Source organism: Taeniopygia guttata, chromosome 10 (genome assembly GCF_048771995.1).
Source record: "Taeniopygia guttata chromosome 10, bTaeGut7.mat, whole genome shotgun sequence".
NCBI classification, from domain to species: Eukaryota; Metazoa; Chordata; class Aves; order Passeriformes; family Estrildidae; genus Taeniopygia; species Taeniopygia guttata.
The window spans coordinates 19,581,077-19,605,000 of record NC_133035.1 but is presented as its reverse complement, the minus strand read 5'-3'; the positions used below and the strand labels follow the sequence as shown (position 1 = coordinate 19,605,000).

Below are 23,924 nucleotides of genomic sequence, written 5' to 3'. Positions count from 1 at the left end.
AAAAAAAAATACACTTTTTGCAGCTGCAGCTGGAGACAAACATCCATTTGTGGGAAATTTCAGGTGTTCTCACCCACGTGGCCACACTCTCAATTTTCACAGGGAAGCAACTTGGAGGATTTTAGGGACAAATTCGGAACCACACACGTGATTAACTTCATTCCCTGAATAACCCCATTGAAGTGAGGAGGAATTACTCAAGGAATGAGCAGGATCAGGCCTTAACTAGGAAAATAAAGAGATTAAAAACCCCTTATTAATTATCCCCCTAAACAAAGAAGGTTTCTAAAGGTTCTCCTGCCCAGCACATGCTGAAAATACAGAAATTCACATAAAATCCCTTCTGAAAAGCAGTTGCTTGAAAAGCTTAATAACCACATTTTAAAAGTTTCACCTCCTCGACTGTTTTGCATTAAAAAATATATACAATTTCATGGGCTACTGCCTTGCCAAATATTCTTTCACAAACCCGATCTGCTTTTTAATTAGAACAGCAAAAAGCATCTTTAAATTTGGCAGACGTGGTTTGCTCCCAGTTCAGGGAGACATTTTTGCCTGGAACCACATGGAACATCCACGTTCCATCCTCCCTCCCCGTGCTCTGCCACATCCAGCAGGTTTACTTTGAATTGTCCCCTCATCACTTTGGATTTTAGGTTATAAAACACCTAAACATGACCATCGACACCCTCAGAGTTCCCCATGCATGGAGGGATCTTCAATGTAAGTTCCTTTTCCAATCCTCTCCTCCAAAAACACATTTAAAATCCAGATAAAATATTCCAAGTCTATTCTCTTAATGGTGTCAGTGAACATTTTGCAGAGGAAACAAAAAAACAAAAAAAAAAAAGTGAAAAATCAGAATATTTCCACCCAGGCAAAACCTTCCCAAGTCTGTAAAAGTGTCAGGAGAATTTGCTTAAAACAGCTTCTAAAAATGGGAGAGGGAATGAGTCCCAGCCTATTATTCAATAACCATGTTTGTGAGGCATCTGCATAATCTAACCATGCATAAATTAGTATGTGTATTACAACAGTTATTTGCATAATAATAGCAAGTTAATAGATGCTTAAAGAGCACAGACCAACACCACCTTTAAATCAGACATGCCTCCAGGCACTGCGAGCTGTAGAGACCAAGATGCAGAGAACAGTCTTCATAAAACATATGAAAACATAAAAAACCACATTCAAATAATTCATTTTTTGTCCCTGGACACTTGACTTTTTTCCCCCCCTCTGCCTGGAAAGAATAATTGGAGGAACTGCTGAACAGTTTGTTCCTGTGAATTCTAACATCCATCTCGAGATGAGAATTTCAAGTAATTGCCAGAGCCAGTTCTGGATTTGTTTTGTTCAGAGCTTCGTGGGGTTTTTAAGTGTAAAAAAGTAAAATATTCCGTGGTGATGCAGAGCTGAGCATCCACCCAACCATGGCCACCAGAGATGGAAAGAGTTGTGCCAGCAGCTTCAGGTGGAAACTTAGAAAATACCAGTATTTACATCAAATATTAATATTAGGTCCTCTTCAAAGGAAGAATCTGAAGCTCCCTTAAGTATTCCATTCACATTCTATTTTTGAGGGGATTTTAGACCATCGTGCCATTATTCAAAATTGGAATTAAAAATTAAATTATAAGGAAAGGAGCAGATACACCTTCCTGCTTGAAAAAAAAAAATGTTGTAAAGACTGGATTATTTTTTAATCTCCCAACAAAATGAACAAGATTAACATCATCATAATTTTCATTGTCTCCAGGGAAAGAAAACAGAGTTTGGAAAAGAGAATAAGAGGGGGGGGGGGCAAAAAAAAAATCAATAGAGACTTCTAAATGACTCCTTGCAGCTCCCACTTTTCAATTTAACAGGACAGATTTATTTGTATGTGGCTCAAATGTTCACAATTGCTCTCTGCACCTTCATACATAGGAATGAATGTCACAGTGGCAAACAGCAGTAATGAACAATCTTACCTGAGGATATGGAAACCTCCCAAGAGCAAGCTGGGAAAGGAAATAATATTTGTCTAGTTATAGAGATTTGCATGGAGGGCACATTTCCTTCAAGTGAGAAAAGTACTCAACTCTCAGGATGGTAGGAATTGGGGAAATGGCAAAAAAAGGGATTGTGCAGACACAAAGAGCTGTATTTAGAATGGGTCCCTCACAACCAGCACCCCTCATTTTTCTGGGGATTGCCCCTTGATGCCCAAATTTGGGCACATTTTCTTCAGGAGAGAAAAGTTCTCAACTCTCACAATGGTACAAATCAAAATGGCAAAAAAGGGATTGTGCAAACACAAAGAGCTGTATTCAGAATGGGTCCCTCAAAACCATCATTCCTCATTTTTCCAGGATTTCTTGGTTTCTCCAGCCCTTGTGTCTCCCTTAGTGCCATTATTTGGTTCCCAAATTCGGGTATATTTCCTTCCGGAGAGAAAAATTCTCAACTCTCACAATGGTACAAATAAAAATGGCAAAAAAGGGATTGTGCAGACACAAAGAGCGGTATTTAGAATGGGCCCCTCACAACCAGAACCCCTCATTTTTCTGGGGATTGCCCTGTGATGCCCAAATTTGGGCACATTTTCTTCAGGAGAGATAAGTTCTCAACTCTCATAATGGCAGAAACTGAGGAAATGGAAAAAAAGACATTCTGCAAACACAAAGAGCTGTATTCAGAATGGGTCCCTCAAAACCATCCCTCCTCATTTTTCCAGGATTTCTGGGTTTCTCCAGCCCTTTTGATTCCCTCAATGCCATAATTTGGTTTCCAAATTTGGGCACATTTCCTTCAGGAGAGAAGAATTCTCAACTCTCACAATGGTACAAATCAAAATGGCAAAAAAGGGATTGTGCAGACACAAAGAGCTGTATTCAGAATGGGCCCCTCAAAACCACCACTCCTCATTTTTCTAGGATTTCTTGGTTTCTCCAGCCCTTTTGATTCCCTCAATGCCATAATTTAGTTCCCAAAATTGGGCACTATTCCTTTAGAAGAGAAAAGTTCTCAACTCTCACGGTGGTACAAATCAAAATGTCAAAAAAAAGGGATTGTGCAGACACAAAGAGCTGTATTTAGAACGGGCCCCTCACAACCAGCACCCCTCAGGATTTCTGGGGATTCCTGGGTTTCTCCAGCCCTTGTGTCTCCCTTAGTGTCATCATTTGGTTCCCAAATTTGGGTACATTTCCTTCAGGAGAGAAAAATTCTCAACTCTCACGGTGGTACAAATCAAAATGGCAAAAAAGGGATTGTGCAGACACAAAGAGCTGTATTTAGAACGGGCCCCTCACAATCAGCACCCCTCATTTTCCCAGGATTTCTGGGTTTCTCCAGCCCTTGTGTGTCCCTCAATGCCACCACTGGATGCCCAGGTTCCCCAGGAGTGGAAATGAAACCAGTTCAGCCTCAGCAGGGAGGCCAAGGCTCTGCCTTTGCTGATAATTATCTGTGATGAGCAGGCAGCTCTCAACTCCCCAAGTCCTCCCTTAAGTGGCTCAGGGTAAAATCTGGGTTACTGAGCTGAGCTTGGTGTCCCCATTGGTGCCAAACCTGAGTGGGATGTGGGGAGAGCCCACAGCACCCACAGAGAAACCTCATCTTTCCTCCAGATCCACTTTTCCAGGATATCGACTGCATTTGCTGCCCCTGCTGCTTTGTAAGTAAATTCAGGCATTAGAGAATAGTCCCAAAATCCACATTTTTATGGATGTTGTCTGAAAATATTCTACTGGCCATAACTATTAAACATTCCAAGAGAAATTTGTAGTAGGCAGGTTCTCCCACCCGGTGAGAAATCCTGGAAACAACTCCAGCAAAACGCAGCTGCTTGGAGTTATTCTGTCTCCTATTCAGTGAAGGACCAAGGTTGTCAGGGTTAGAACCATGGAATCTTCTGGAAAAGCCCTCTCAGATTGAATCCAACCATCCCCAGCACTTCCAAGGCCACCACTGACCACATCCCCAGTGCCAGATGCACAGAGCTGTTAAATCCCTGCAGGAATGATTCCAGCAGCTGTGCCAGTGCTTGATAACCCTTTCCATGAGGGAATTTTCCCTGATATCCACCCTTCAGTTCCTCTGGCACACCCTGAGCTGACCCAGGGCACTCCGAGCAGTTCTATTCTGCCTTTCTGGGTTTGCCACAGAGGAGCCAAGAGCTGCCCTACACCCCAAATAACCTTTGAGAATTCTGTTTGCAGCTCCAGAGGAAGGCCCAGCCCAGAGGTGATGGATGCAGTGGAACCATGGATTTCCCAGGTGGATAAACTCATCCTGTTCCCACCATCCTGAGCAAGAGCAGCCGTGCTGAAGGTCTGAGCCACTGTGTCACCCACGCCAAGGGACAAACCCCACAGCAGGGCTGGGCAAAGGCACTGCCCCTGAGCCCCTGGAGCTGGGGATGCCTGACCTGGCCAGATTGTGATGCCTCAGGTTTGGATTTTATATTTTTCACATTCTGAGCTGCTTTAGTGTATAGCTTTGAGCTTCATATGAGGGGATGGTGAACTCTCTGCACAGAGCAGGGACACAAAACAATTCCTGCCCCAGCTGGGCACCAAGGACAATGATCCAAATCTCAGCCCAGGAGCACAAACACCGTGGGCTGGAGAGAGAAAAACAAGCAGGGTGGGACTGCCTGGGCTAAAGCTGGAATGGGACAATGAACTCCAAGGTGCCAATGGAGCAGAACTGATCCCAGGGAGAGCCCCCGGGAGCGCTCGTGCATTTTGGGACCATTTTGGTTCATCCTGGGGCAGCCCTGGCTGGGCTCTGGTGCTGCCCAAGGTGGATCCATGGAGGAGATCCTTGAATAAATCCCTGATTTATTCTGGGACTCTGCCCAACCTGCACAAGGCATCACTTGCAGCTCCCCAGAGGTGAAATTTCAGCCTTTTGGCAGCACAAAACTCTCCTGAGGACAAGGCTGAGGCACAGACAGAGCTGCTGTGAAGTGGCAAAGGAGCAGCAGACATTCCTGAGCCTCAGGAATTTGGGAATCAGGCAGAGATGGGGCCTTTCTTGCAATTCCAGCTGCTCTCCAACCCCAGGAAATCTCAGCCCTTGGCCTGGGAGCCTCAGCAAATTCCTGCCAGATCCTTGGGGGAGACATCACAAACTCAGAGTGGGGCCCAGAGCATCTGGGTGAGATGGATGAAACAATTTCTTTGGGGGATACTGCTAAATGAAGCTTTCACAATATTGAGACTTCAAAACTCTTGTCCACAGGAGGCCACGGAGCTGCTCCAGGGCTGGAGCCCCTCTGGAGCCAGGCTGGGAGAGCTGGGAATGTTCTCCTGGAGAAGGGAAGGATCCAGGGAGGACTCAGAGCCCTGGGAATGTTCCCCTGGAGAAGGGAAGGATCCAGGCAGAGCTCAGAGCCCTGGGAATGTTCCCCTGGAGAAGGGAAGGATCCAGGCAGAGCTCAGAGCCCTGGGAATGTTCCTCTGGAGAAGGGAAGGATCCAGGGAATCCTCAGAACCATTCCAGGGCCTGGAGGGGCTCCAGGAGAGCTGGAAAGGGACTGGGGACAAGGGATGGAGGGACAGGAGCCAGGGAATGGCTTCACAGTGGGAAAGGGGAGATTTAGATGGATTCTGGGGAGGAATTCCTCCCTGTGAGGGTGGCAGGCCCTGGCACAGGTGCCCAGAGGAGCTGGGGCTGCCCCTGGATCTCTGGAACGTTCAAGGCCAGGTTGGACAGGGCTCGGAGCAGTCTGGGACAGTGGGAGGTGTCCCTGCCCAGATGGTTTTGAAGGTCCCTTTCACCCCACACCATTTTTGAATCCTCTGAACATTCCCATCTCAGCAAAGTCACTTGGGTCGCCCTCATGGCCGGCTCTGGAAAATGCTGCTCCAGAGTTCAACAAAAACCCTTCATTTTCTGTTGTGGGGCTACTGAAACCCATCCTTTACCACCTTCTCCTCTTTTGGGAGCAGCACCCTCCTGTCCCAAGCAGAAATCTGATGTCCTGAGCAGCTGTGTGGTGGTGACAGCCTAGAAATAAACCCATCAATAATGCCCAACAGGTTTCCACCACCAGAAGCAGAGCAAATTCTGATTTTTTCACTGAGGAACAGTGAGAAACTCCAGACAGAAGAAGCAGGTAAGGACGGCTCTGTGCACAGAGCATCTTTCTGCAGATGTTATTGAAGTAAAACAATCCCTGCCTGGATGATGACTCCAAACAAACCATTTCCATTCCCACTGACCACGCCAGGCTCAGCAGGGGCTCCGAGGCAGCAGAAAAACTGGGGGGAAAGAGCCAGACACAAGTATAGGGTGAAAAAAAGAGCACTGAAGGATCCCAAAATGCACCAGCAACAAGTTCTCTGGGGGTTGGTAAAAGAAAACATTTCTCAGTGAAGCTGAGAGCTGAAACACCCAGGGCCAGCTCCTGTGCCACTTCTGCATCCCCTGCACCACCACTGCATCCATCTGCTCAGATTTCCTGCCCCCAACATTGTCAAGGTATTATAAATTAAGAAACTTAGCAAAGAGTCTGTAATCTTCCCCAAAATAGCCTGCAGATATGTCACTGTACTAAATGTGTTTCAGATTTAATGAAGCTTTAATGTCCTTTTTAATTTTGCCTGTTTCTGTATCACCAGGGGTCGAGCGAGGCAATCAGCACTCGAGAGGGTGGTTTGGTTTAAAACTAGGAAAAACTCATTTGCTTATGAGTTGCACTGTATTTTCTTAATTAAATTTACTAAGTAAAACGGTTTAAGTTCAGCCAACCAGTGACCTCTGGGTGTAGATTTAGATTTATAAAAAGTGTCACAGTTGTAAAGTAAGGTTAAAAAAAAAAAAAGCCCAAACAACAAACAGATGAGAAATTCACTAAAAGGATTTTCAAATTATCATTTGTCTCAAGAAGTCACAGGAACACGAGGAACAAGCCCAGTGCAGGAGGGAAAAACCAAAACCTACCAAATGAACACACTGCCCAAAACTTCTCTGCATTTAAAGGACAAAACTCCAGAACCTGAAAGTCTTCTAAGGTATTTCAACAAAAATACAATATTTCAGTTTAAATTAGTTGGGTTTAGGATCTGATCAGTGTTTTATGTCTGGATATTGAGGAGGGAATGCCTGAAATTCAGGGAACTGCTTCCCATTTCCCCATGGACCCCTTCCCAATGGTTGGATTTGATGATCCTGAGCTCTTTTCCAACACAAGAACAGCAAAAACCTTAATTTTCAAAATTCCAGCGACCTGCAATGGCAGAATGGTGTGGAAACAGAAATGAGAAGGGGATCAATCACCAACAATGAAGCCACCATCAGATTTCAAACCAGGACTTGAAAAACTGAGAAATAATCCCAGGTTATGAAATAACAGAGGTGCAGTGGGCGTGTATATACTGACTTCAACCAAACCATCACAAATTTTTTGTTATAAAAAAATCAAAATTTCGAATTAAGTGTTGATTCAGGAAGAACCTCTGGACTGAGCACCAGAAGTAGGGCTGGAAAGCAACAAAAACCTGTTCTCAAACACTTTTTAGGGGCAGATAAAGGAACCCAAAATTCAAATCACTTGTTGAAATAATGTAATTTGCCATTTTAGAACTGAAAAGGGGAATCCAGAAATCCCCCCCTCCACATCACTTCCTCCAGCTCACTTCTTCCTTGCCTGCTGCATATTGTGAATAAAATTACAGCAGCAGCTCTGTCTTAATCCTCTTTGGAAAGTGGCTGAGGGAAGGAAGTTCAAAACATATTTTTAGGACACTGAGGCAATAAAGTTTCCCACTTAGATTATTGTCGATGTTGTGCAAGTTGTTTTTTAATTTACAGTTACACTGGAGAGCACGGGATGCTTTTATTCTTAATTTAGGCACATTCCATGTTTCTCAGCATAACTGCAAATTGAAAATAAGCGCTGGCAATATCGCCAGTGATGGAGCTGAAGGAGGACTTTATAGTCTGAAATGTTCTAAAATTTGTTCTTAATTACCTCGTGCACATTTTACACAATTAAATTTCCATCCGAGGATTTTGCATTTAGATTGTGCACTGCAGTTAAACCCTCATTTTCTGGAAAAGCAGCCGCCACTCCGCCACGCTCCAACTTTCAAAAGCAGACTTAACTACTGGATAACACCAAATTCCCCAGGTGGAATTCCATTCCAAGACCAATTTATACATTCCTAGATAGATGGGCTTCACATCACCTGAAACTCTGCAGGGTATGAACCCTAATAAATATTAAATACCTCAAAAACGACTCCAAGATTTTTCTTCTCCTCCTAATATCAATTTGCTGTCCTCTTATTGTGGTGGGTTTAAAAAAAAAAATAAAAAAAATCCAAAAGGATATAACAGCAATTTAGCAGAGTTAAAGTGCTTCTGAGGTTAAACTGACAACAAAGAGGAACAGAAACACAAAGCATCTTGAAGTAGGGTTTCAATTAAATGTGCAGGATTTAGCAATGCAGAGCCCTGACAAAAAAAAGAAAAAAAAAAGGAAAAAAAAAAAAAAGAGTTACAAATTAATTTAATCTTCTGCCTATAGTTTGCAGCTGCACTCTGAAGTGTCTGGGGCTTAAGAACAAAGCCTTGCAAGGCCTGGGAGTGAGGAAAGCTTCAATTTTTAATGTATAAGGCCATTAGCTGATAACTTGTGGAATCTGCGACCCCTGCGGAGGGGCAGGAGCGGCAGCGGAGACGGATGAAGTGACAGATTTGTTGGTGGTGGCCAGGGCTGGGAGGGGGGAAGGTTATTACCACCACCAGAAAAATGCCCTAATAACCTTTGGGACATTCCTTGGCTTGAGCAGATGAGTTCCAGCTCTGTCACAGAGTAAAAAAAAAATATATATTAAAAATCAAAGCTTAATTCGCCTTAATTAAAGATAATTAGTTTCACTTTGATTTCTTTTAAATATGAACTACAGCAAATGCACTGCCAGCTCAAGGCTGCAGACAATCAGGGTTAAATTGCACATTTCTGCCTGGCCACAAATCCTGGATATTACCAGGCTTTTACTGCTGCATCTTCAAAGGTGACACCGGGAATGGCAGCGCCTTTTCCAAAGGGACAAAGCTGGGCCAGGGCTTTGCAGGGAAAGTGGCAGGAGCAAAATCTCCACAAGTGCTCCAGGAGGGTTCATTTGACTCCTTGCTCGAGCAGAGGGGATTCCTGCTTGGCTGTTGGATGGGTTGAAATTCGGTACAAAAAGGGAGAAATGGGTTAAATGCAGCTGTGCTGGTGGGAATGCAGCTCAGCTTTTGCTCTTGTGGAGCAAAGGTTCATGAAATGTTGGGACAGGCCATGAAATCTTGGGAAAAGGCAGGGAAACGGACTCATTTTTTGACTCTTTAAAAGCAGAAACAACTGTAGGGTAAGAATAGGGAATAGATAGAGTGATAGAACCCTGGAATGGTTTGGTGGGAAGGGACCTTCTGAAGATCTCCTCTAACCCATCCTAGCATGGGCAGGGACACCTTCCACTGTCCCAGGCTGCTCCAAGCCCTGTCCAACCTGGCCTGGGACATTCCAGGGATCCAGGGGCAGCCACAGCTTCTGTGCCTCAAAAAAATAAAAGCATATAAAACGCATTCTGTTCCATCCATTAAATAACCTTACATATAAAACACACCTTCCAAACACCCACAGCTGATGTCATCCCTTAATTGTCCCCTCAGCCTGGGTGGAGAACTGGATTATTTATTTCCCTGCCCACAGCGGCCTAGGAGCAATTGCTGAGCAACAATGATCCATCGAGGTCTCAACCCGTGCAAACTGTACCTAAACTTCCACTTTATTGCAGCTTAGTTCACAATCTTCACCTAATATAGGGTTACATCCCAGTGCAGCAGGCGGATAAATCATCCTGGAATATTACTCTGGCTAAGTTTAGCTGGGAGTGGAGCATATGTGCTTCCGAGTCACTGAAGCACAGGCCCATAAAATACACTAATTACTGGAAGTTCTGGTCACTGAGTGATTGATAGCGCTCTGCCAGGCAACTTCCCCGGCTGCAGCTCGTGTGAGGGGCCTCCCCCAGCACACAGCAATTATTAATTCATGACCCAACCCTCGGGCACTGCTCCCTCCACTCCCAGTCCCACCAGCACCAGGCTGGACCTGGCCTGTCCCCACCCCGCTGGGTGATGGAGGTGGGAGAGGCATCAGAGGGAACAGCTCTGCTTGGAGAAATCAGCCCAAACAGCTGCAGGGGATGGAATCCTCAAAACCATCCAAAAAAGGGCAGCTTTGCCCAAGAAGGAGTTTGTGAAGTGCATCGTTCCACACAGAATGCCTGAGACTCCATAAATATTCCTCGATCAGGAATCCTCAAATATTCCTCAATCCTCGTGCTTGGCTGAGCACAAGGAGGTGTCACCAAGCCACCAACATCACAGCTCTACGGTCCCTAAAACCTCACAGCCACCAGGTCAGTCTCTTTGCAGCAACAGCAATAACAAAAAGTGTTTTTATATCCTTCCTGTCCTTAATCCTAAAGGGAAGGTGTTACCTTTCCCCCACTGGTACAACTTGAGGCTGTTTCTCCCAGACCACGTCAAAAACTAGGCTGTGCCACCAAGATTTTGGTTTCAGATTCTTCCTTCACCACCTCCAATCACAGAATCCTTTATGGAGAGCACCAAGTGCAGCTACAGCAGCACCAGAGCCCGTCCCTGAGCACCACAACTGCACCCTGGCTCAGAGGAGGGGTGCCCTGAGCAGAGAGCACCCCCAGAGCTCTGAAACCCGCAGAACCCCCTCAGAGCAGCTCACAATCCTCACCTGGTGTCAGAATCTGTGGTATTGATGATTCTGAGGTTGTAAAAGTCTCTGTCTTTCTGCCCCGCTGCCAAAGAAGTCATAATTCCTCTGTGCTGGTTTCAAGGTTGTTTATTCTGTTTATCTCTAACATGTTTTGCTGCCCTGCCGCAGCTCTGTCCTGCAGGGCAGCGTGTGGGGCTCTGCCCTCAGTGGGATGGTACAAACATTAAATACCACAAACTACCTGTGCTGGATTTACAATAACGTGCCAATATCTGTCACCTACGTTGGACAGTGTGTCCCCAGCCTGAACCAACAGAAAAATGCCAACACCACAGTGAAACATGGAGGGCATGAAGAAGGAGAAAAAGGACAAGGCACACCCAATTTCCTCCATCTTGTCCCCTTTGGACCCCTAATCTAAAATCCTAAAATTTTACTTTTGCACCCGTGCCACACTTAATTATTACTCATATCAAACACTCAGAGCTTGTAATTCATCCTGTAAGATTGAAAACTCTTTTCCATGGACAGAGATCACAGCCAGTGTCTCTGGGGGCTCTGTCCAGGGGGGTTCTGACCCCTGCCAGGGTCCCAGGGCAGCCAGAGAGAAGCTCTGGGTTCCCACACCCTGGAATACACAATCCTCACCTGGAACACACAATCCTCACCTGTAACACACAATCCTCACCTGGAACACACAATCCTCACCTTTGCTCCCAAGCTGATGAGATGTAACTGATCCCACATCTCAGACTGCTCAGAAGGAGATTTGAAACCTCCCCTCCTTGACCAGTCTTGATTCCAGTTTTATCAGTCAAACACCCTGGAGACTGAAGAGCTTTTAGAGAAGCATCTCCAAGCAGAGCTGCTTCCTTTGGAGCATCCTCTTCCAGCACTTTCCTGCTCCTCTCTGTGGGCTGAGTGAGCTCTTCTGCAGCTCCCTGTGTGCCCCCACCCGAGTGGGATGAAGGGTCTGAGCTCCAGCACTCTGGCAGTGCTAAGGTGTGCCTCAAGTACCCAGGCAAGGCACATTTGTTGGATAATTCATGATTTTCATGTGTCTGAAATGCCTGATGGCTTCTTAAGAGATTGCTAAGAACCCTTGAAAGCTCCTGCAAATACGCAGCTACTGAGAACTCTGGTCACCAAACACTTTAAATCCTCAATCTGGGAGTTTTAAGAACTAATATTAAAGAATTAATATATAAGAACTATTATTAAAAGTGATGCACAAATTCCTTTTCTCTGGGGGAGACGAACAGGGATGATCTCTGTAAGAAAATCTAATTTTCAAAGGGGACCTGGAACACAGAGGGCAGTGGGAAGCAGAGACCAGGACGTGATACAGAAGGAGGAGCAAAAAGCCAAGCACATGAGCTTCTACTTCCAAAATATACTTGGTTTTGGGCATCAGCAAATTGCTTTCACTTCCTGAATTTAAATGTAGCACCAATGTACCTGGAGAAAAAATGATAAATATCACAGAATCCCAGGGTGAGGTGGCTTGGGAAGGACCTTAAATTCATTTCCCATGGGCAGGGAACCTTCCACCACCCCAGCCCCACCCAAGCCAGCCTTGCTGCTGCTATTAAACCCCACCAGATGGATTTGATGCTCCCTTGGATGTTTGAAAGTTCACTTGTGGATTACAGCTAGGATCAGTCATATTGGAGAGTAACAAGAAATATTGGGCAATTTAATTTCTCCTCCTGTGCAGGACACAGCTCCTGGAGAGAGGGAATGGTACAGGGCTCCCCCAGCCCCAGCCCAGCCTGGATGTGTTTTATGGCTGAGTTATGAACCCTGCAAAAACAGCTTTTAGAAATGAAAATGCTGACACAGTGGGCAGTGTAGTGACAGCAATGGCACGGCTTTAAATTGAACCTGCTTTGTCAAGCCAAGAGCACTTAAATAAAACACGGGAAAAGCTCATGGAAACACACAAACTATTTGTGGTGGAACACTTCCGAACAGTTTTTCTGGGTTATGGATTCAATTCCATTCCCTTCAGAAAAATCCTGAAGGAAGAAAGGCAAACTCAAAAAAATGAACTAACAAAAACTGATTATAACGATAATAATAATAATGATGATAGCAATAATACATAATAATGATGATGATATAGCTGCATATCTAATTTCATTCTATTTTAATCTAATTTTTAATTTTTTTTTTTAATTTCTGAGGGGATGACTGAGCACACTCAGACCCCTCTTGCCTCAAAGGGAACACAAACACTCCCCATTCCTCAAAGCTTAGCCAGGACTCCCATCCCAGACTTTCCCCTCTCTCCTCCCAACTTTTCTGGGGCAGTTTCCTCAACTTCCCAAATACCACTTCCCACTTCTCATCACACACAGCTCTGCAGCAAAGAAATTCCAGAGGCTTTAAGGGCTCAGAAGAGCATTAAAGAAAATGAGAAGATTTCCTGACAATTTTACATCCTCACCTGCCAGCACAGCCCCTGCTGCCTCGATCCCACAAGATATTTCCTTTAAATTAACACCCAGGTGTGGGGCTGGAGCACGACTTCACTGAGTGCAGATGACTTTAAATCCTTCAGCAAACACCAGCTCCTCTTTTTAACAGCAACGAGAGCGTCCCCACTCCCAATCCCCACTAGGACAGGGTGTTACTTTAATGACAGTGACCTTGTGTGGCTCTTGGAGCACCTTTTTCACCTTTTTGGAGGCGTTTTTCTAAGGCACTGTCCTTGTTTTCATCATTTAACATCACTCAGAGCACTTCAATCAAGCGGCTGCTGGCGGGAGAGGTCCCGGAGGAGCAGCTGACAAACCAATTAACAAAGCACCCAGACCCCAACTGCTTCCTGCACATCTGGCTCAGCAGAAACCCCTGGGAAGTGAGGGACAGGAAAGTTGGGAAGGTGTAAAACCAGAGGAGGAAATGCAAATTAAAGGAGTTTTACCAATATGCGTGTGGAATTGATGAGCAGCCGCGTCAGCCACTAACAACCCTAAAATAAACTGCAAATATCTTGTGGTGGATCACTGAGCTGCTGGGGCACAGCTTTTAATTCAGCAAAGGAACTGGGAAATGCTTTATTTATAAAATCCTGTGTTGATATCACTCTTTTTATCACCCACAAAGTCTTCCTGGAGTACAACTCAGGTGTTTTTCAGCTAGAATTATTTACAGAGCGTATGAATTTGGTCTGTATCTCTCCCAAAATCCTGAGTGAGGGCTCTGCAGCACCACAAACCGTTCAAATGTGCAGCGAAACAAATGAAGAGCCCTCCCTCCCTCCCTCCCCTGGGCCACACCAAATTGTGTCACCCTGCCACTCGGGGTGACACTGATTTACCTCATCTGCAAGCAGATTCAACACTCACCACCTGCATCTTGGTCAAAAGGGTTTTGGCAAGGAATTTCTTGTGTGAAATGTAAAAATGGCTCAGCTCTGGGCAGCAAAATGTGAAATGTGCCAAGATGCAGAGGGCCAGCGCTGAGACTGCTCAACTTCATCTTCTGCTAAAAATCCGGGTTACAGTTCACTTAAAAAGTCCAGCTTCACCTTAAAATGAGGAAAGAGAGAGGGAAAAAAGAGGGGCAAAAAAGAAAAAAAAGGAAGAAGGAAAAAGCCTCCACACTCCAGACCCTACCTCCTACTGGAAGTTTTATTTAAGTTTTATTTAAACATGGAGCTTTATTTAAGACCTCAAATGAACAAACCCATTCTAAATACAGCCCAAATGAGCAACAGGTAAAGGCACATGAATTTACAGGGAACTTAAAGAATAAACCAAGATTAAATGGAAATATTTCGATTTTTATTTTTGATGTAAGAGTTAATTTGAGAGCTCTCTGCATACCTCCATGAAGGAAATCCCCAGGCTCCAAACATCCGAGTGAATCCCGTACTGCTCCCCCGAAATCCTCTCAGGCTGTGGAGAAAAGCAGAGAAAACTCCTGAGCCTTGCAGGCAGGCAGGGATTCTGCTCCAAAACTGCTCCAGGGCACGGGATGGGGGAAATCACAGGATCCTGGAATATTCTGAGCTGGGAGGGATCAAATTCCAGCTCCTGGCCCTGCCCAGGCATCCCAAAATCCCACCCTGGGAGCATCCCACACATCCCTGAAGCTCCCCCACTCCCTGGGGAGCCTGGGCTCTGCCCCAACACCTTCTGGGGGAAGAAATTTTATCCTAAAATCCAACAAAAGCTGCCCTGGCCCAGCCCCTGCCCCTCCCTGGGCTCTGTCACCGACCCCAGTGCAGAGATCGGAGCTGCCCCATGGGAGTGGAGACACCAAAAACCACCAAGATGCTTCAAAGCTGCCCTGGCAGGGAGCAAATCCAGGAAAATTCAGGAATTCTTCAGGAAAATCTGTGTCCATGCACCTTGCAAGGCTGGCCTTGGATTTGTGTTTGGGTTGTTTAACCCAAGGGCTCACGCACGTGAGCAAAGCACAAGGTCAAGTTGAGAGAATCCAATTTTCCACTTCCCTCCCCAAATCCAGGCACCACAGCAATGAAAAAAATTCCCTGTGTGGAGCCCAGAGGTTGGGGAACAACCACAGTTAAAAAGCCAAATTACTGAAGCCAAAAGAATCACCACACGGTGGCAATTTTATTTTATACACTTCTTAATTTTGGGCTTTTTGACCTGTAGGGAAAAAAAAAAAAAAAAAGCAGCTCCTGCTCCAAACTATTAATAGCAGGTTTAATGCTTCATGAAATGGAGTGCTGTAAAAAATATCTGCTGGTTTTTACTTGAAAGCTACAATTTAAGCATTTCCAAGGTCAAGTACAGCATGAAAAGCAACAATAAAAGGCTCCCTGAGACTCCTCTCCCCACTGTGCTGTTAATGCACCTGTCTGGCCCAGCCACCTACAAAGGATTTTCACTCTTTAATAATCCAGAGAGCTTTGTTAGAAAACAAACTCCCAAATTAGTGCCACTCCAATGTGTTTTTGGATGTTCACCCTGTGCTGCTGCTCCCAGGTCAGGAGCTTTTATCGCAGCGTGAATGTTAAATAAAAACCACACTGCTGCCCTCTAAAAACAACCTTCCAAAACGCCCAAATACCCCCACAATTCCACCCAATTGACCAAATCTCACTTGTGAGTGATACAAAACTCTTATTTTTTTTTAAATTATTATAAAATATTTTTAACTATTATAAATCTGCTGGTTTTAATTCATTGAGTATAATTAACATAAGTCAGCACACCTTAGAAATGTTTGCAACAGCATACTGTGATTTTTTTTTAAGCTGATAAATTTTTATACTGACATATTTTTACAGTGACATATTTTTAGACTAACAAATATCCTCACAAAGGTGCAGATGTGCAGCCAAAAGTAATTTTATAACATGATACGGGATGTGCTAATCTGGCCCAAGCAAGGTGCTGACATCCATCCCATTTTTTAGACTCTTCCCAAGCCACCAAATGAGATTTGTAATTCACTTTCAGCAGTATTAAATTGTTTATTCTTAAAGTTCAAGCTTTAAACAGCAACTTCCAATGAGGAAATGTGGGTTCACAAAAGATAAGGGCAAAAAAAAATCAGCTTTTTAAACAAAAGATGGATTTCAAAGTACAGAAAAGAAGAGGAAAATAGGAATAACAGATGCATCAAGGGTCTCTAAATACACAGCCCAAGGTATGTTCTCCTAAAAAATTTCTACAATGATTGTTTTTTCAAAAGCAATCATCAATTTTCAAAACAAAAATTCTAAAATGATTGTTTTTTCATCCAATTTTTTTTCTATAAAAAATGCTGATGAAATGATTTTACAGAAAATACGTTTTGGTCGGAAATTTTAATTTCTCATTCAAAAAGCTTTTTTTTGTTTAAAAAAAAAAAAAAAACCAAAACATGAAAATCAAAAAGCTTTTTATTTTTTTCAAAGAAAACCTCAATTTTTGTCAAGAGTTTCACATTCACTGCCAGCCTGCCAAGTGGGTGAAGCAAAGCTTATGACCTTCACTATTTTTTGAGGGCTTGCCTAGAAATTTGATGACAACAAACGACTCAATCAAGAAGCAAAGTGATTTTCACAAAGAAAATCAGATGGAGAACATTTTGAGCTTAAACTTCTGCTTTCACAATTAAGAGATGGAGGCATCACATCCATCCAGAAAGGCAAAAAAAAGCTATTTATTTAATGCACACCTGGGAAAGAGAACTGTAATCTTGGTTTGGGCACTAAAAGCATAATACAATTTAATTCTCAGCCCTGCTTAAGACCAGTTTGAAGCAACAGCTGAGCTGGAAAAGTTGATTAATTTGAAGCTGTTTCTTTGTCTGGATCTCTGTGTTCCAGCTCTTTTTTTTATCTCTGTTTTTTATTTAAAACCCCCCATTTTTCTGCCATTCTGATGTATTTATTTTATGCTCTTTCTGAGTATTCTGATGACACAGGACAGCCCAAGTCTTTCTAGGATGGTGACTCCAGCCTTTCAGAAGCCACACAATGAGCACACCTCGAGTGGAAAAGCACTTAGCAAATAAATGGGAACCCTGACAAGAAAATCAGAAAAAAAATACCTGAAAGCGATTAAAGGTCATGGATTTCTCCCTCCCCTTCCCCGAGGTGTGAAAAACACGAGCAGCCAACCACTTTGTGCTGTTTATATTTTTATTTTAAACCAGCAAAGCACTTCTTTTCTCGGCAATCTTAGGAGCAGTTTGCTCAAAGGATTTTAATGGCCAAAATAAAGAGTTCAGGAAGTGCTTTAAAAAGTGAGGCAGAGGAGTTTTCCCCTCTGAAATGGGGAATTGAAAAGGATCTGATGGAAAATCCACTCTGGTTTGTGCAGAAAATCCACTCTGATTTGCTCAGGCTGGCACTTGGCAGCTCTGAACCCAAACCCTGACCCAAACAATGCATCCTTAGCAATGTGCTAAAAAAAATTATTTAAAAAAAAAAGGGAATTTAGGGACTTTAATGCACAGGAACAGGACAAATGTGGTCTTGTGTTAACAAAGACTGACCAAAATTTGTACAGAAAAGTGGAAGTACTGATGACTTCCTGCATTCTGAGCTAAAAAACTTGCACTTTGATACCCTGATGTTATTAATCCCAATGTTTTTAGGGTCAGATTTCCATGGGGTGTTTAGGAATGCCCACCAACCTCTGCACAATGCTTCCCTCAACTCCAGCATTCCCAAAACGGGGATGGTTTGGGGCTGGCAATGAGCCACGTGCTGTCAGTGAAAAACTGATTTTTTTGAATGCCCAACTGGCTCTCTTTGTTCCCAGTTGCCACAAGGAGCAAAACCAACAGAAAATATATTTTAAAAAATCACTTTTCCAATATTTCTCCTCCCTCTCAGCAAGAAGAAGTAGAGTTGTCCCACGGAATGAAGAGAGGGGATGGGCAGAGATGGAGATTTGAGGATTGATTTAGGATATCTCCTGCCTTGAAGAGGAGTGAGGACAAATAATTCCATTTCAATGTTATTCCTGCATAAATCCACTTACCGCCATATAAGCATTTGTTCCAACATACGTCTTGGCTATGGAATTCACCAGCTATCAGACAAAACAGTCTGTTAGAACAATATAAAGATAATGTGGAAATAAAATGGGCAATTATTCCTCATTTAACCTACAATCATCATCCCAATAAATCAACTAAAAATGATGTAAAAAAAGGGAAGGGATTTATCCGGCAAGGCGTTAAAAATGATTAAATCTCGCCTGGGCTGGGGAATGAGGATTCCAATTTAAGCAAGCACTGCATTACACTTTATGGCAGATAACCTTAAACAATTGTGCTAAGCAGGATGCTGCTTGTTTTAGTACCCCAAAGCAGGCTGATATAAAAAGTGAATTAGGAGGAAGCAGGATTGAGCACACTCATTTTTCAGTCAGATGTGAATAAAGCCCCAATTCATGCCTCAAACACTGGAGGGACAACAGAGCCTGCCAGCCCATAATACAAGGCTGACCTTCTCTTTGGGCCTCGTGTTTGGCTGGGAGGAAAAGGTGCTGAAATTCAAATCAACAGCACAGCGAGCTCATGGGTCACTAGCAGGGAAGTCCTCCAGGGAGGCCCAAAATGGAAATTAATTAAAATTTGTGCTGCACATTGTCAAAGCCCACCACTATTGTTGCTCCCAATATTAATTTTTATTGTGGGCCAGTTGGGCTCCCCAGACACGTCTCTTGCTCTGCCCTCCCTTTTGTCTGGGCAAAAGGCTCCCAGATCAAAGCTGCATTTCAATGAAGTTTGCTATTGGTAAGTAGTAATTACAATATCAGCAGTTTTTACTGTCATTAAACAATGAACAATCATATTCAGATGGAGGAAAAGTCGCCCAGAGATTAAAAATGAAAAGGGCTGTCCCAGCAGGGAGGGGTTTGCTGTGGGGCTGCCAGGTGATTTGGACAGCAGGAGGGGAATGGGGAGAGATGCAAAGGGGGAATTTACCTGGGTGCTGACCCCAAAGTCACAGAGCTTCACCTGGCCACGGGTGTTCACCAGCATATTGGAGGGCTTCACATCTGTTTGGGGGGGAAAAACTGCATTATCCACATTATCCTGGATCATAAAGGCACCATTTATAGAGAATATCCTCGATTGGAAGGGTGTCACAGCCAAATCCAGCTCCTGGCCCTGCACAGGACAACCCCAAATATCCAGGGAGCATTGGCACGGTGGCTTTTGGTAGGAAATATTACAAATATCTATGCCAAGTGCAGTGTTGGTGAGTCAGCAGCACAGATAAAACTCCATATATTAAAAAAAAAAATACAAAATACATCCTCTCCATACAGATAGTAGATGGTATTTACACAGATGACTTCATACAAAACTAAAAATCCACATTATTAAACCTGCAGGTGACACCAGTCTGGATCAGACACCAAGTGCACTGATGGACAGGAAAAGAACTCACAGGGATTTTGACAAACTGGAAAATCAGCCTGAAAAAAGGATGGAATTCCACAGGGATAAGCAGAATTACTACATTTGGACAGGGATTAATCCTGAACTCACAGGGATTTCACCAAATTGCAAAGTCAGCCTGAAAAAAGATGGAATTCCATGAATAAACCATAAATACCCATTCCAAAACCAGAGCATCAGTGAAAATATTCTAATGCTGACTGCCCCTGATGCCACAGGGAGTTGCTGCACTGCTGTAAAATAAAATCAACTGGGAATAAACTGCTGAACATCCACTGCAAGTGCACTGATGGACAGAACTCACAGGGATTTTGACAAACTGGAAAATCAGCCTGAAAAAAAGATGGAATTCCATAAATAAATCATCGATGTCCATTCCAAAACCAGGGTACCAGTGAAAATATTCTGATGCTGACTGCCCCTGATGCCACTGGGAGCTGCTGCACTGCTGTAAAATAAAATCAACTGGGAATAAACTCAACATCCAGCCCGGCTTTAGTGCAGGAAATTCAACATCTTTGCAGTTCCAGGGATGCCAGTGGGGGAGCAGAACGTGCACGTTACAGCCTGGCTCAAACATGGGAAGATTAGAGCCTGGCTTTGCCTAATCACTGCCTTCTTCTGTCAAAATGGATTAAAGGCAACAGCTTGAATCAGTGCTCCTCTCAAAGTGAGCACTGGTTGGGGGCAGATGGATGAAACCCAACTAGAAAAGAACCTAATTTTGTTTATCATTAGGTTTGCCTTGCTTTAGCAGCTGTTTGCTGGTACCACAGGAGCTGCCTTAATTTGTCTCTGCAATGTAGAAATGCAGAACCTCAATTAAGAAGCTGATTAAAGCTCGCCTCTATTTGAGCTAAAAATCCAGATTAAAAATGGGAGCACCCAATAGTTCCTATAGAGCCCAGGTGGGTCAGTTCTTTGTAAGTGAGGTTATCAACACTGCTGGTACTGTAATTCCTGTAAATTCTGTAATTCCCCCCCAAAAAAACCCAGTCCTGAGCATGCAGAGGCTCAGTTTGTGTTTGCTGATCTCCATCTTTAGGAATTCCAGCCACGTGCTGCACTTTTGATGGAGTTTTGCCTCCTCTGGAGCTGAGTGACTTTGCTAAATCCACGCTGAGCACACCACAGGCTCTCTCCTGAATCCTGAGCAGAAGAAGGTGCAGAATAATCCTGTTTCACCTCCTTCCCAAAAAGATGGAGCCACCTCTGAGCTGGGCTTGGCTGGGGGTGGAATGAGCCCAGCCCCAGGAGCACACAGGGAATTTTGGCATTCCAGGATGTCCAGCTGTTCCCAACTTTTAGGGGAAAACTGAGTCCAGCCAGTTGTGCTTTTTTAGCTGTAACAAAAAGGATCCTGAAATCCTGCCACAAACAAAGCTGGAAATCCTAAAAGGAAGAAAGCAGAGGAAAATTGGCCCCTTAAGGATGGGCAGGGGAGGTTGGGGACCCCACAGAGCAAGGGGCAGTCACACAAACCCTGCAGGAGCAAATCCAAGCTGTCCTTCCAACAGAACCAAACACCACAAAAATCAGGGAATTGACTCCAATATCTCCTGTACATCCCAATGGCTGTGCTCATTTCCTCAGAAAAGGAAAGGAAGTGACAGCCCTGCACTAAATATCTGCTGCTGCAAGCAGGGAGGACAATCAGCTCAGCAGCAAATCAGCCCTTTGGTCTCATCACCCACTCCAGTTAATGGGTTAAATATTTTTTTGGGTTTGGGAGACGAGTGTGCATAAATAATGTTCTGCACCATCTGCTTGTGATTAATATTAGTGTTGAGAAGTGAAAGAATTTAAACAAGAGCCAAAAGGGGTCATTATGCTCCCATTACCAGGGCTTGCTTAATACAAATGATTTCTATGAAGCATCATTATAGAGGATGAACAAGTTCTCCTGGTGATGGAGCTGCCTGAGTAGTTTCACCTCTCTGCAAACAAACAGGACCTCCAAGCTCTCACTCACCAGTAAATAGAACCATCAGAGGTTCAGCTTTTTGAACACCAAACATTTCACTCCTTGGTGGCATTGAAAAGCAAACAGATTCATGATTGTGTGAGGGAGACAAAAAAAAAAAAAAAAAAAAAAAGCCCTGAGATGCTTTAAAAGCTGTCTCTTGACTTCTCCTGGCTTTTAAAAACAGCAAACAGCAACAGGCTGGGTTCAAGGAAGGCAGCAGCGTGGTTTGGCAGAGGCCAGGATTAATTTTTTTTTTAAATAAGCCTTGAGTGGGAAAACCCCTGTTTAGCTTCACATAGAGACATAAATAAACATATGAAAACACAGAATGTGTGTTCAGCTTTATATAGAGACACAAATAAATGCATGGAAACACAGAATGTGTGTTCAGCTTTACATACAGACATAAATAAATGTATGGAAACACAGAATGTGTGTTCAGCTTTATATAGAGACATAAATAAATGCATGGAAACTCAGAATGTGTGTTCAGCTTTACATAGAGACATAAATAAGTGAATGGAAACACAGAATTTGTGTTCAGCTTTACATAGAGACACAAATAAATGTATGGAAACATAGAATGTGTGTTCAGCTTTACATAGAGACATAAATAAATGCATGGAAACTCAGAATTCTGGGATGGCTTGGGCAGGAGGGGACCTTAAAGCTCATCCTGTCCCCCCTGCCATGGGCAGGGACAGCTCCCACCATCCCAGGCTGGTAAATCACCTGGATTTGTGTCTGTGCTCCACTGGGTGGCCCTAAAGCTGATTATATCCCCCAGAGATAAAACAGGAGTGGGGGAGGCGAAAATGCAGCTCTGGACATCTCTGGTGAAATCCTCAGCAAGCAATCAGTTGGGTTTTTACCTTCAACAAAAGCTTTTGGTCAAATTCTGCCTGCCCAGAGGTGTGGCTTGCTCACCTCAAGCCTTTCAAAAAGCTTGGATTTAATGATCTTAAAGGGTTTTTCCCAACCTTAATCTTTCTATGATTCCATGGTTTATGAAAAGCAAATGGAAATTCTATCTACAGCGTTTTGACATAATAATAACAGCAGCAATAACATTATTATTATTAATAATAATAGGAATAATAATGGTGAGAGGGTGGGAATGCTCCTCCAGTGCCTGTCCCTCCCAGGCAGAACAAAGAGGAGTGGAATATCCTTGGATTTCTGATGTGCTGGGGGAAAAGGAGGTGGTCTGAGAGCAAATCTCCAGCTCCTCGAGTCTCCCTCATTTCAAACCTGCAACACTTCCAGAACTTCCATTTCAAACCTAACCAGGAACTGAGGTGCCCAAACCACGAAATAAATAAATATTTGTGATATATATAATAACAGCCCCAGCACTCACAGAGCCAAGTCACCAATCCAGCTCAGTACAATTAAACACAAGTGGGTAACATTGATTTCCTGCAATCCCTTTAAGCAGCAGGTGTGAACAAAGCAAAACACAGCAGATAAAATGCACACGGTCTATACTTATTCTTGAACTTAACAGATTCTGGTTTGTCTTTAGACAAACTTTGACTTTGTACATGATTAGACTTGTTTAATTGCTAATTCTGTTTTAAATCTAAGTTAATTTCTCATTACCCTTCCATTTCTACTTCTTTTCCTCTGGGGAAAAGAGCACACTTATCATTGGGACATTCTCACATCTTCCAAGGAAGTGGTGGAGGTGTTAATCTTATGTTTATGTTTGATGTGGGTGCGATGACTCCAGCTCGGGTTTATTAATATGCACGGCTATCACCTCATTAGTTGTGAGCTTTGTTTTGAAGTGAAGCTGTAAGATTTGCTGAGATGTCTGATCTGCAATAAAAGACTCCCTCATTGTTTGTTGCCTTGGCTTTAATTCCCTGCTCCACACTCAGCTCTGCCCCGGGACTGCTGCAGCCTTTCCTTGGAGATTCCCGACTCTCCTGCCCAGCAAGAAAATCAAAATTCCTTGGCCTTGGTGATTTTTAACACCCAGCAAGGGCAGGGGAGTTAAAGATCCACTGAGATGCTCTTTGCTCAGGAGGGACCTGGGTTATTGCTCCCAGGGCGAGGAACAGATGTGGGAATACACAGCTGCCTCCAAACTCCTTGGAAATATTAAAAATTGAATAAGTTTCTCATTTTTTCTTCTTTTTTTTTTTTTTTTTTTTGTAAGTTTTGTGTAGGGATAATGGGCTTTTCTATTCTTTAAACAGCATTTTCCACGTTGTTTGTTTCAAATTTTGGTGGATCTGAATTAATTTCTCCAAGTAGACACCTTTTAAATAAAATTTAACAGCAAAAAGCAAGGAATGAATGAGAAGTTTAAAAAAAACC

At 43.7% G+C, this 23,924-nt stretch overlaps 1 protein-coding gene across 6 annotated transcripts in view; it reads right to left on the bottom strand.

Annotated features, from left to right (window-relative positions):
* The window catches only part of MAP2K5 (mitogen-activated protein kinase kinase 5), a 127,115-nt gene that overhangs the window by 48,089 nt on the left and 55,102 nt on the right, over nt 1-23,924 (bottom strand). For 5 of the 6 annotated variants that reach the window (XM_030280994.4, XM_030280997.4, XM_032750182.3 and 2 more), the window contains exons 14-17: nt 19,154-19,227; nt 18,202-18,252; nt 14,578-14,649; nt 1,974-2,003 (exon numbers count right to left, since the gene is read on the bottom strand). In XM_030280994.4, the coding sequence (XP_030136854.4) occupies nt 1,974-2,003; nt 14,578-14,649; nt 18,202-18,252; nt 19,154-19,227 (227 nt within the window). Of the gene's footprint in view, nt 1,128-1,973; nt 2,004-14,577; nt 14,650-18,201; nt 18,253-19,153; nt 19,228-23,924 lie in introns of all 6 variants that reach the window. The other variant, XM_030280998.4, reaches the window with a different exon arrangement.